The sequence below is a fragment of the Vidua chalybeata genome, chromosome 1 (assembly GCF_026979565.1).
Source record: "Vidua chalybeata isolate OUT-0048 chromosome 1, bVidCha1 merged haplotype, whole genome shotgun sequence".
In the NCBI taxonomy this organism is placed as follows: Eukaryota; Metazoa; Chordata; class Aves; order Passeriformes; family Viduidae; genus Vidua; species Vidua chalybeata.
Window position 1 is genome coordinate 1,592,202 of NC_071530.1, and position 13,074 is coordinate 1,605,275.

General features: G+C 46.7%; 1 protein-coding gene across 2 annotated transcripts in view; it reads left to right on the top strand.

Moving 5' to 3' along the window:
- Positions 1-1,821: 1,821 nt before the first annotated feature.
- The window catches only part of ALS2CL (ALS2 C-terminal like), a 44,569-nt gene continuing 33,316 nt past the window's right edge, over positions 1,822-13,074 (top strand). The window contains exons 1-3 of one of the 2 annotated variants that reach the window (XM_053939021.1): positions 1,822-1,904; positions 11,877-11,994; positions 12,590-12,782. In XM_053939021.1, coding sequence (XP_053794996.1) covers positions 11,880-11,994; positions 12,590-12,782 — 308 coding nt within the window. In that variant the 5' untranslated portion in view covers positions 1,822-1,904; positions 11,877-11,879. Of the gene's footprint in view, positions 1,905-9,832; positions 9,916-11,876; positions 11,995-12,589; positions 12,783-13,074 lie in introns of those variants that run through there. The other variant, XM_053939010.1, reaches the window with a different exon arrangement.

Below are 13,074 nucleotides of genomic sequence, written 5' to 3' on the forward strand. Positions count from 1 at the left end.
TGGGATGGGAATTCCAGGATGGGAACTCCATCCTTTTATTCCCAGAGGTTTGGGAATGGAAATCCCAGGATCAGGTTCAGGGAATTTTCTGGGAATCCATTCCAGGTGCTGGAATATCAATGGGAATGCCGGGCCCGGCCAATCCGTGGGAAGCTGCGATTCCCAAATCCATAATGAAGCAGAATTCCCGATTTTTCCTTTTGGAAATCACTGTGGAAATCTGGGGTGTTGTTCAGAGAATTTTCTGGGAATCCATTCCAGGTGCTTGGGATTTCAGTTCTGGGAATTCTGGGATGGAAATTCCGGGTCATTCCTGGTGCCTCAGCCATCAGTTGGGAATTCCAGCTCCTTCCTTTTAATCCCAGAGCTTTGGGAATGGAATTCTGGGAAACGCTGTGGGAATTCGGGATCAGGTTCAGGGAATTTTCTGGGAATGCATTCCCGGTGCTGGAATATCAACTCTGGGAATTCTGGGATGGGAATTCCGAGTCATTCCCGTCCATAAAATGGGAATACCAGATCCTTAATTTTATTGCCAGAGCTTTGGGAATGGAGTTCTTTCCTTTGGGAAAATGCCGTGGAAATTTGGGATTTTCTGGGAATCCATTCCAGGTGCTGGAATAGCAATGGGAATTCTGGGATGGGAATTCTGGGATGGGAATTCTGGGATGGGAATTCCAGCCCCATCCATTTATTCCCAGAGGTTTGGGAATGGAAATCCCAGGATCTGGGTCAGGGAATTTTCTGGGAATGCATCCCATGGGCTTGGAAATCCCGGGAATTCTGGGATGGGAATTCCAGGTCATTCCTTTTGTTCCCAGAGGTTTTCTTTTCAATTTTCTTGTATTTTTATTTTATTTCTTTTTATTTATTTTATTTGTAAAACATTAAGGGTTTTTTTTTTTTATTTTTAAATTTTATTTCAAATTTATTTTTTACTTTTTTTCTTATTTTTATGTATTCAATTTTAAATTTTTTCCTCTATTTTTATTTTATCTTAAACTTTATTTTTATACTTTATTTGTAATTTTAAAAATTTCAAATGTATTTAATATTATTTTTCTTTATTTAATTTTTCTTTGACTTTTTTTATTTATTCAATTTTCATTTTATGTTTTATTTATTATTTTTATTTAATTTTTCTCTATTTTTGTTTTAATTTATTTTACCTTAAACTTTATTTTTATTTTTTTTAATATTTTCAATTCCCTATTTTAGATTCCTTTAATTTAATTTTTCTTTATTTAATTCTTGTTTTATTTTTATTCATTAAATTTTTATTTTATCTTATTTTATTCCGATTTGATCTCATTGCTGATTTCCTTTCCATTTAATTTTTATTTTTACTTTCATTTATTTCGATCTGAATTTTTAAGTTTTATTTTATTTTTAAGATTATTTTAATGTGTTTTAATAGGTTTGAATTGATTTCATTTTTATTTTATCATTTCATTTTATCAAATTTATTAAATCTGGGAAAATCCAAGAAAATCCTTCTCAAATCCCTTTGGCTGCAGGGAAATCCCTGGAAAATGGAAAATCCTCCCCTTCTCCTTCAGCATTTGGAATTCTCCCGGCGGATTGGTGCCGGAAATTCCTGGCGTGAAAAATTCCCCAGCAGCTTTCCCGGGAGGAAAATTCGGGAATATTGGGAATTGGGGAAATATTCGGGAATTTGGTGGCGTTTCCCTTTAAATCCCCTCCGAGCCATTCCCGGCTCGGATTGCAGCCGATGGAATTTTCCAGCGCCAGAGGTTTCCATGGAGACCGGGAATGCTGTGGTGCACCTTGGGAGAAAAGAATTCCAAGAATTTCGCTTCCTTCCCTTTGGAATTGGGGCTGGAAAGGAGCTGGAGCCAGGAATTTTCCCGTTCCCATGGATCCGGATCCCGGCTGATCCCGAGGTAAAAGGGAATTTTTGGTTTGCGGAGATGCCTCTGGAATTGTTCCCGTGGGATTTTGTGGGGATCAAGGCGTTCCAGCTCGGGAATTTTGGGATTTGGGAATGTCTGTGCCGATGTTTTGGAGCGTTAGGAAAGGATCCGAAGGCGCAAGGGAGGATGGGAAGCTGGGAATTCTGGAAAATGCTCTTCCATGGGAATGTGCCTCATTTCCTACAAATATTCCCAAATCCTGGAGATGGATGCAACATCGGGAATGGGATAAATATTCCCAAATCCCTGACAGGGATGGAACATTGGGAATGGGATAAATATTCCCAAATCCCTCACAGGGATGGAACATCGGGAATGGGATAAATATTCCCAAATCCCTCCTGGTCCTGATGGATCATTGGGATATAATGGTGGGATAAATATTCCCAAATCCCTGCCGGTCCCGATGGAATGTTGGGAATGGGATAGAACAGTGGGACAAATATTCCCAAAATCCCTAAATTGGATGTAACATCGGGAATGGGATATAATGGGGTGGTAAATATTCCCATATTCCTGCCAGTCCCGATGGAACGTTGGGAATGGGATGGAACAGTGGGATAAATATTCCCAAAATCCTTGAGTTGGATGGAAAGTTGGGAACGGGATAAATATTCCCAAATCCCTGCCGGTCCCGATGGAATGTTTGGAATGGGATGTAATAGTGGGATAATTATTCCCAAAACCCCTAAATTGGATGGAACATCAGGAATGGGATAGAACGGTGGGATAAATATTCCCAAAATCCCTGAGTTGGATGGAAAGCTGGGAATGGGATAGAATGGTGGGATAAATATTCCTGAATCCCTGCAATTCCTGATGGAACGTCAGGAATGGGACACAGTGGTGGGATGAATATTCCCAAATTCCCTGAGTTGGATGGAGTATCAGGAATGGGGTATGATGGTGGGATAAACATTCCCAAATCCCTGCCGGTCCCGATGGAATGTTGGGAATGGGATACAATGGGGGATTCCCTGGAATGAGGAGTCTTGGCGTCTCCGGGTGCTGACGGATCTCAAGGAATGTTTGGATGACGATCCCAGAAACATTTTGGGATGTCCTGAGCAGGAGCAGGAGTGGGATGATCCTGGAGGATCATTATGGATGTCCCTCACCTTTGGAGGTGGGGACAGGGCCAGGTTGTCCCCATGGAGGTGGGAAAGGTTGGATAGGGATGGGAAATGTTGGATAGGGATGGGAAAGGTTGGATAGGGATGGGAAAGGCTGGATAGGGATGGAATGGTTGGATAGGGATGGGAAAGGTTGGATAGGGATGGGAAAGGTTGGATAGGGATGGAAAGGTCGCTCCAAGGCCACCAACTCGTGTGGCCACAGGAAAAACGTCCTGGAATGTTTGGCATGGAAGGTGAAGGTTCTGAAGGTTCTCCAGAGCAGCTAATTCCAAGATTTCGTCTCCGGGTGCTGACGGAACTCAGGGAATGTCTGGATAACAATCCCAGAAATATTTTGGGATGTCCTGGGCAGGAGCAGGAGTGGGATGATCCTGGAGGATCCCGTTTTTTGTGGATCTTTATGGATGTCCCTCACCTTTGGAGGTGGGGACAGGGCCAGGTTGTCCCCATGGAGGTGGGAAATGTTGGATACAGATGGAATGGTTGGATAGGGATGGGAAAGGTTGGATAGGGATGGAAAGGTTGGATAGGGATGGAAAGGTTGGGAAAGGTTGGATGTGGATGGGAAGGGCTGGATAGGGATGGGAAGGTTGCTCCAAGGCAACTCCAAGGTTGCTCCACCAACTCATGTGGCCACAGGAAAAAAGTCCTGGAATGTTTGGCATGGAAAGAACTTCCAAAGGTTCTCCAGAGCAACCAGTTCTGAACCTTTGTCTCTCCTGTCTCTCCTCCATATCCAAAGGTTGGATGTGGATGGGAAGTTGGAGATGGATGGGAAATGTTGGATGCGGATGGGAAGGGTTGGATGTGGATGGAAAGGTCATTCCAAGGCCACCAACTCCTGAGGCCACAGGAAAAACCATCCCGGTGGTGACGGAGCTCAAGGAATGTTTGGACAATGCCCTTGGAAGAACTAGAACGGGATGAATCCAACGTGGATCCCTCCAAAGGAAGGGACAAACCCTTGATCCCGATCCAAGGGCTGACGAATCCCTGGGAATAAAATATTCCTGGGGCCTGTCGGTCGAGCCAGACTGGTTCCAGAACTCCTGGAGAAATTCCAGCGGCAGCTGGGTGGGGGAACTGCCCTGGGAATTCCCATGGAATTCCGGCCTCTTCTGGCCCACTCCTGTCCCATTCAATCCCACTCTTCCCTAAATCCTCCTGTTTATCCTAATGGGATTTTCCTAAAAGGGAATTTTCTGGAATTAACCCTGGAATTCCATCCTGGTTTCCAACAGCTCTTCAAAGCAAATTCCCACTGCTGATCCCAATTTTTTCTTGGGATTTGTTTTCCAATCCCTCCCTCATCCTTTAGGGAAAGGTTTGCGTTGCCTCAGTGAAAAAAAGTGGGATTGGGTTTTGGGATCACAGCTCCTCATCCATGCCCCGTTTCCCAGGAACATGAAAACCTCAGCATTCTGGACTTGCAAGGCAAAAATTTGGGAATTTTGGGGTAGGATTTAGGATTTTTTTTACGAGGAGCAGAAAGAGTTAAAAGTGCCTCAGGTGCAGCAGAGAACTCTGGGAGCTCCTGAGAGAAGGATTTGTGGGTTTGGGGTTGGTTTTAGGGTTTTTAGGAGGAGAGGAAATGGTTAAAGCTGGCTGAAGTGTCTGGGATATCCTGATGGATGAATTTGGGAATTTTGGAGTCGGATTTAGGATTGATAGCAGGAAGGGAAAGAGTTAAAGGTGGCTGAGGTGCACGGAGAAGTCCAGAACCTCCTGAGGGATGGACTTGGGAATTTTTGGGTTGGATTTAGGGTTTTTTTAGGAGGAAGGGAAAGAGTTAAAGGTGGCTGAGCTGGAGCAGAGAACTCTGGGATCTCCTGAGGGATAGATGTGCGGGTTTGGGGTTGGATTTAGGGTTTTTAGGAGGAGGGTGCGAGAGGCAGTCCGAAGTTCCCTTCATTTGCCTCACGACCGTGGCGAGGACCCTGCAGACGCTGACAGGAGCTCTGGCCTGGCCCGGGTGACGCTGGCCCGGTGACTGCCAGCAGGCGCGCTCGCTGCGCTCCTGCAGAGCGCTGCATTCCCGCAGGTTGTTGTTGGAATCTCCCCCAGATTGGGGTGACCCAGGGAGGTGGTAAAGTCTCTCCTCCAACCCGTGCCTTCAAAGAAAGACTCAGCAGTCTTCAGTGGTCTGGTCTCAAGGCAGTTTATTGCAATAATCTCAAGGCACACAGACTCCCTGACATTGTCCCTGACTCCTTCTCCCTCTGCGTCTCTCTCCGTCTCCCTCCGTCTTCGTCTCCCTTCGTCTTCTTCTCCGTCTCCCTCTCTGTCTCTCTCCCCCAAGGGCCGGTGCCATCTTTTATATCACACATTACCTATTAAATGTTTATAGTTTTTCCCCAATGCCTATCACCTATATTGAACAGTGACTTTCTACTCTAAACCAATCTGTGAGTGCCAACATCACCAAGAACATGGGGGATAGGAAGGAGAAAGAAGGAGGACAGGGCACGCCCAAATCCCTCCATCTTAGAACTCCTGACCCCCATGTGCAAAACTCAGACCCCTCTGTACAAGGCCTAAACCCCCCTGTCCAGCACTCAAAAATCCTTCCTTTCACTTTGTGATTACTTCTATTATAACATCTAAACTTTTGTGATTTCTTGTTCTCCCTGCAAGGTTGGTAAATTGTTCCATGGATCAGATTCAAAGCCACAGGGGTTTCTGGCTGCCTGCCAGGCTCTCAGAGGCTTCTGCCCTGGACCCGGAACATTCAAGAGTGTCCGGGGGACACCTTGGGTTCCGACAGGTTGTGGCAAGCGGTGGCTTGTCCCTGCGTGCCAGCACCTGCTTCACAGGCCAACGGCTCTTCACAATGGCCCACCGACCTTCCCCACCTTCTGGCCAGCTGCCACTCGCTTTGTAAAGGCTCTATGAACCGTAACTTTTGGGAAGGCTTCAGAGCACCCCCGCGGACGACGGCGGATCCATGCGGCTGGACCATCGAGGATCTCACCTCTCTGTTTGGTAGCTCTATTCCCCTTCCCCTCTTTTCTCTCTGTTCTTTATTTCCCTTTTCTGTCCCCTCTATGGCATTTGCTGTTGGCACCTCAATAAAGGGGCACTTGTTGGGATTAAACTGACAGTCCCTTGCCGTTTGCGTTTTTGCACTTTTGGGATCGGTTAAGGAACCACCACGACACCCCGCGCGAGCGGATCGTGACATAAAATTGGCATCACGGGCAGGATTTCTGTCTAGACAGAAGGGTTAGGGTTAGGGTTAGGGTTAGGGTTTGCCTTTTTGCACTTTTGGGATCGGTTAAGGAACCACCACGACACCCCGCGCGAGCGGATCGCGACATAAAATTGGCGTCACGGGCAGGATTTCTGTCTCGACAGAAGGGCGCAGGTTAAAAGGCACCCACGCTGTCTTCGGAAATTCACAAAGGATCTCTCAGTGCAAGAGGCGGGACATTGGTGTTGTTTTGTTGTTGTTGTGTCTATCTGGACTGCCTGGGAAGGAAGGGACAACTTGAGGAACCTAAGCCGGGCCTCCCAGGCAGATTGTGTCTCTTCACCTGAAGCGATGCGCGGAATAAATAAATAGACTCCGCACCCTGGGCTAGTTATGAAGTGGGTCTGTATTGTCAGATAGCTCTCCAAAACTTGTGCCCCGAGCCTCGGTCTGACCCACACCCCTTTATTCCCAAAGCTGTTCCATGTGCAATACATTGCACAACTTTTCCATGCACATTCAACCCCTGGCCCCGCCTGTCCTCTCCTCGCACGCTAAATGAGTCCACGCGCTTCTGGGCACGCCTGGTTTGCTGTGGTGGTCGTACGGGGGTCTCTCGGTGGTCCTGAGGCTGAAGATTGTGGTCTTCCTCATGACTGAACTTTTGAACTTTTCCTCTCTGCGCGTGCGCTTTCGGTCCTTTGGTGCTGATCTGAGTACGTCTGTCAGTCTTGATGGGCTTGGAGACAGAGGAGCTTCTTTATCTGGGTTCTTTGCCTCCTCTGGTATTGCTCTTTAGAAATTTGCATTTTCCTACTCCCTTTGCGCCGTGGCAGAGGTTTGTCAAGTAAAAGGTTAAAATTCCGCACATGATTTTACAAGCCGAAATTTAAATGCTTCATTCCATTTGGTGGCTCAAGCCAACTCCAAAAAATCTCTGTTTCACACCCACCCAGGGAAGCGAAGGGCGACGCAGCGTTTGCGTAACCTCAGTCTTCACCTCCCTGCCGTGGCTTTTGGTCCCTTCACAAAACGAGCGATCACCCTAACCATAAAGCTAAAGCTGGATTTTGTGCTCTACACAACGCCAAAGCTTCTCCGGGAGGAGCGGAATGGGCACAGAGTCACTGGTTTAATTTGGAAAACTCGGTTAAAAGTGGCTGAAGTGTCTTGGATATCCTGATGGAATGGATTGGGGATTTTTGGACTCGGATTTAGGGTTTTTAGCAGGAAGGGAAAGAGTTAAAGGTGGCTGAGGTGCACGGAGAAATCCAGAACCTCCATAGGGATGGATTTGAAAATTTTAAATGTTGGATTTAAGGGGTTTTAGGAGGAAGGGAAAGAGTTAAAGGTGGCTGAGGTGCACGGAGAAGTCCAGAACCTCCTGAGGGATGGATTTGGGAATTTTAAATGTTGGATTTAAGGGGTTTTAGGAGGAAGGGAAAGAGTTAAAGGTGGCTGAGGTGCACGGAGAAATCCAGAACCTCCTGAGGGATGGATTTGGGAATTTTTGGGTTGGATTTAGGTTTTTTTTTAGGAGGAAGAGAAAGAGTTAAAGGTGGCTGAGCTGGAGCAGAGAACTCTGGGATCTCCTGAGGGATAGATTTGTGGCTTTGGGGTTGGTTTTAGGGTTTTTAGGAGGAGCGGAAAGGCTTCCTGGAGCTGAGGTGCCTGAGATCTTCCGAGGAATGGATTTTGGTATTTTAGGATTGGATTTAAGATTTTTTTAGGAGGAAGGGAAAAAGTCAAGGGTGGCCGAGGTTTCTGGGGTCTCCATAAAAGGTTTTAGGAACTTTGGGGTTGGGTTTAGGGCTTTTTAGCAGGAGGAGAAAGAGTTAAAGGTTGAGGTGCAGCAGAGAACTCTGGGAGCTCCTGAGGGAAGGATTTGGGAGTTTGGGGTGGGTTTTAGGGTTTTTTTTAGGAGAAGCAGAAAGAGTTCCTGGGGCTGAGGTGTCTGGGGTCTCCTTAAGAAGTTTTAGGAATTTTGGGGTTGGATTTAGGATTATTTGGAGGAAGGGAAATGGTTAAAGGTGGCTGAGGTGTACAGAGAACTCCGGAATCTCCTGAGGAGTGGATTTGGGATTTTTGGGGTTGGATTTAGGGTTTTTTAGGAGGAATGGAAAAAGTTAAAGGTGGCTGAGGTGCATAGAGAACTTCGGGATCTCCTGAGGGATCGATTTGGGAATTTTGGAGTCGGATTTAGGGTTTTTCAGAAAAGGGAAAGAGTTAAAGGTGGCTGAGGTGTCTCGGGTCTCCTTAAGAAGTTTTAGGAATTTAGGAGTCGGATTTAGGGTTTTTAGGAGCAGGGGAAATGGTTAAAGGTGGCTGAGCTGCACTGAGAACTCCGGAACCTCCTGAGGGATGGATTTGGGATTTTTGGGGTTGGATTTAGGGTTTTTAGGAGGAAGGGAAAGAGTTAAAGGTGGCTGAGGTGGCTGAGGTGTCTGGGATCTCCTGACCGATGGATTTGGGAATTTGGGGGATGGATTTAGGATTTTTAGGAGGAAGGGAAAGAGTTAAAGGTGGCTGAGGTGTCTGGCGTTCCCTTAAAAGGTTTTAGGAATGTTGGGATTGGATTTAGGATTTTTTTAGGAGGAAGGGAAATGGTTAAAGGTGGCTGAGCTGTAGAAGAGAACTCTGGGATCTCCTGAGCGAGGGATTTGTGCGTTTGGGGTCGGTTTTAGGGTTTTTTTAGGAGGAAGGGAAAGAGTTAAAGGTTGCTGGAGTGCACAGAGAACTCCGGAATCTCCTGACCGATGGATTTGGGAGTTTTGGGGTCGAGTTTGGGGTTTTTAGGAGGAGGGGACAGAGTTAAAGGTGGCTGAGCTGAACTGAGATCTCTGGGAGCTCCTGACCGAGGGATTCGGGAATTTCGGTGTTTTATTGGGGGTTTTTAGGAGGAAGGGAAATGGTTAAAATTGGCTGAGGTGCCTGGGACATCCCGGCCGATGGATTTGGGAATTTTGGGGTTGAATTTAGGATTTTTAGGAGGAAAGGAAAGAGTTAAAGGTGGCTGAGCTGCAGCAGAGAACTCTGGGAGCTCCTGACCGAGGGATTCGGGAAGTTTGGGGTTGGTTTTGGGGTTTTTAGACGGAAGGGAAGCGCCTCGTGGCGCATCCCGCGCCGCCTGTGAATGGCAGGAAAAATCTCCTTTTCCAAGGAATTCCTGGAATTTCCAGCTAATGGGAGCGAGCCTGGAAGGAGGAGGAAAAAATCCCAAAGTTTTTTTGGGAGAAGCGCTGTGGGAACAGAGCGAGGCTGAAAAGCGAACCCCCCCCAAAACCTCTCTTGACCTTTTTCCCTTTCACTTCCCCAAATTTCAACTTCCCGAAATTTCAACTTCCCCAAAATCCGGGATGACAAAATCCGGGATGACAAAATCCGGGATTATTTAAATAAAAAAAAAAAAAAAAAAAAGAAAGGGGGGGGGGGTGGGGGGCGGGAAGAGGAGGAGCAGGAGTTTTGAGGAACCAAGATTTGGGATTTTGTAATCCCGGCTCCCGTGGGTGTTTGGGATTTGGGGCTCTGCCTCCAAATGTGGGAGGGAAATATGGGAGGGAAAAATTCCAGCCTCGGGAACACCGACAATTCCCGGATTTCTGCGCCTCCCGGAGTTTTTTCCAGCCGGGAATTTTCCTGCGCTGCCTCATTCCAGGTGGGTCGCTCCAGAGTCCAGCAAATTTTGGGATTTCCTGCTTGGTTTCGGGATCATTTTGATTTAGTCCGGAGGAAATTTGGGAATGTTTTCCCTAGGTTGAACCGGGATCAAATTCCAAATTCCGGAGCGGATTTTCGCGGATTTCCCCACAACCCCCCCCCCCCTTTCCCAGAGGAATTTCATTTCTTTTTAAGGAATTTCACTCCCGGCGAAAATTAAACCCCAGTCTAAACCCCGTCCTTGCTCCCACCGCGGCTTTTCTAGGCGGGACTTCCCGATCCTGCTCCTGCAGGGAGGGATTTTCCAGCCTCGCCTGGAATTCCAGGGCGGATGAAACAAAGCTGGGAAAGCCGCGGCGGTGCCAAGAGATCGAGAATTAAAGCCGGGTTGATAAGCTCGGTTTAGCAGGTTTCTGTCCAGGAGGAGGTGATCCCAAAAAAAAAAAAACCTTCCAGGAGCTCCGAGATTCCATGGAAAGTCGGGATCCAAGGCTCGGTTTTGAGGGGAAAGCGGCGCTTTGGAGGCTTTTTAAAAATAATAAAGAATTAAAGGCAGAGGAGAGGCTGGGTTTAGACTTCGGTTTCTTTTAGGGTTGGGTTTAGTCTGTGGTTTAAACTTGGGTTTAGTTTAGGGCTGGGTTTAAACTTGGGTTTAGTTTGGGGCTGGGTTTAAACTTGGGTTTAGTTTGGGGCTGGGTTTAAACTTGGGTTTAGTTTAGGGCTGGATTTAAACTTGGGTTTAGTTTGGGGCTGGGTTTAAGCTTTGGTTTAGTTTGGGGCTGGGTTTAAACTTGGGTTTAGTTTGGGGCTGGGTTTAAACTTTGGTTTAAACTTGGGTTTAGTTTGGGGCTGGGTTTAAACTTGGGTTTAGTTTGGGGCTGGGTTTAAACTGGGTTTAAATTGGGTTTATGTAGGCCTGGCTTAAAGCTGAGGCTGTTTAGGGAAAACCCCTTTGGAGTGTGCAGCTGCTCCCTGGAATGGTTTCAATCCCAAAGAGCAGGAAAATGGGAATTTTTGGGAATGTGGGCAGGATTATCCCAAAAATCCATCCTCCAGTGCGTTTTGGAGGCCGAAAAAATCTGGGAATTCCAAAGAAATTTGGGAATAACAGGGAGGAACAGGGACTAAAGTTGGTAATTTGGAGATTCCTGATTCCAGATGGTTTTTTGGGAATAGGAGCAGAATAAAGCTCGGGAAGCTGCCAGGTTTAGGTTTGGTTGCTAAAACCAGCTCTAGTTAATCCCAGCCTAGTTGAGCCACAGGCCTGACCTGTTTGGGAATGTTGACATTCCAAAGGTGTTGGAAAAGGCCCCATGCAAAGCACCTGGAATTCCCTTGGGAAAGGCTTTGGGCAGGAAAGCGCCGGGGGAATTTCTCTGGGAATTGTGGGAAATTCCTCCAGGAATTGTAGGAATTCTTTCTGGGAACTGGGAGAATTTTCTGTAGGAATTGGGGGAATTTTCTTTGGGAAAAGAAAAACAATCCTGCTGAATTCCATTAATTCCTGGAGGAATTAATTCCAGGCTTTTCCGAATATTTTGTGGCCCTGGGATCATTGGGAATTTGGGAAAAGAGGGAGAAGAATGGGAATGAGAGGGGTGGGAAGAGATTTCTCCTTCATCCTTTGGATTTCCAGGATTTTCTCCTGGGAATACTCCTCTGGAATGGGAAATTCCCCATCAGGATTAACACAAGGAATTAATTCCAGGCTTTTCCAGCCCTGAGATCATTGGGAATTTGGGAAAATTCAGGGAAATTTGGGAAAACTGGACTGGGTTGTCTCCACTTGTGCTGTTTGGTTTCCGTTCCTTTCCCAACTTTTCCCGAAGATTTTTGGGATCGGCTCCACCTGGGAACGCCGTCAAGGGCAGGGAAGCTTTGCTGGAAATCCAAGGAAAAACCTTGGAGATGGAATCTGATGGATTTCCAGGGATTTGATTCATTCCCACTATTTTCCAGGCCATGTCCACAGCTGGAATTTCGGGAATTTTGGGATCATTGCTCCAGCTGGAGGAAAACTTCTCCTCCTGCCTGGCCCGGATTGACGCCCTCATCCTCAAACCTCTGCTCCAGGCAGGTAAATTTTGGGATTTTTTCTCTGGAATTCCCACCTGGAATCGATCTGGGAAGGGATTTCCAGCTGGAATTCCCGCTGGGAAGAGGAAATGTTTTGTGGGAATGTTTTCCCTAAAATCGGGGATAGGGAACGAGGCCAGGATGGTTTTTTGGGATCAATCAGTGTTTTCACTGGGATCAGCATTCCTGATCCAGGAAAATTCCTGGCCTTGATTTTCCTGGGTGGGGCTTTTCCAGGAATTCTTTCTGGGATGACTCCAAGGAAACTGGAAATGGTTCCTTGGGAAAAGGGTGGGAATTTTCCCTCTGGGGCAGCGGGATGAGCGTCCAGAGAGTTTGGGATAGAGTTTGTCCCATTCCAGTAAAAACTGCTCCATGGCTTCCAAAAATTCCGGGAATTTCCCCTGTTTTTTCCATTTTTCCCATTGTTTTCCTCTCTATTTTCCCAAATTATTTAATTCATTCCTTCCGGCCAAAACAACTCTGAAAATTCCTGGAATTTTCCCATTTCCCAGAATTTCTCAACCACAAAATTCCAGAAAATCCCTTGGGAATTCCTCCTTTCCCATGGCATTTTCCTGATTTTTCCCTCCCAGAGCCGCAAGATCCAAAGGAAAAGGAGAACTTCCAGCTCTTGGTGCTCCTCAACGATCGCTTCCAAACCCTCTGGAATTTCACAGAGGAGAATTCCCGGATCCTGAGGGGGAAATCCCAGTTGGAAAATTCCGGTTGTATCCAGGATTTTTACATCCTTTGGAAAGGAGAACTTTTCCTCAGCCTCTACATCCAGTGAGTGCCAGGATATTCGGGGAAAAAAGGATCGGGTTGATCCCATTGGGAATATCGGGAAAAATCGGGATGAGAGCCCACAGAGGGAAAATATCCTTGGAGAATGGGTTGGGTGTGATTTTTCCAGGATTTTGTGGTTTTGGATTGGGATCCGAGATGCCAGCGGGAATGAAATTTTATGGAGAGCTGAAATTCCATAAAAATCTTCAATTCCATGTTTTTGCTTCTCCATGGAAGCAGCCAAAGCGTTCCCAGTTTGGGATTTCCCAGGTGAATGAGGTTTTGGATGATC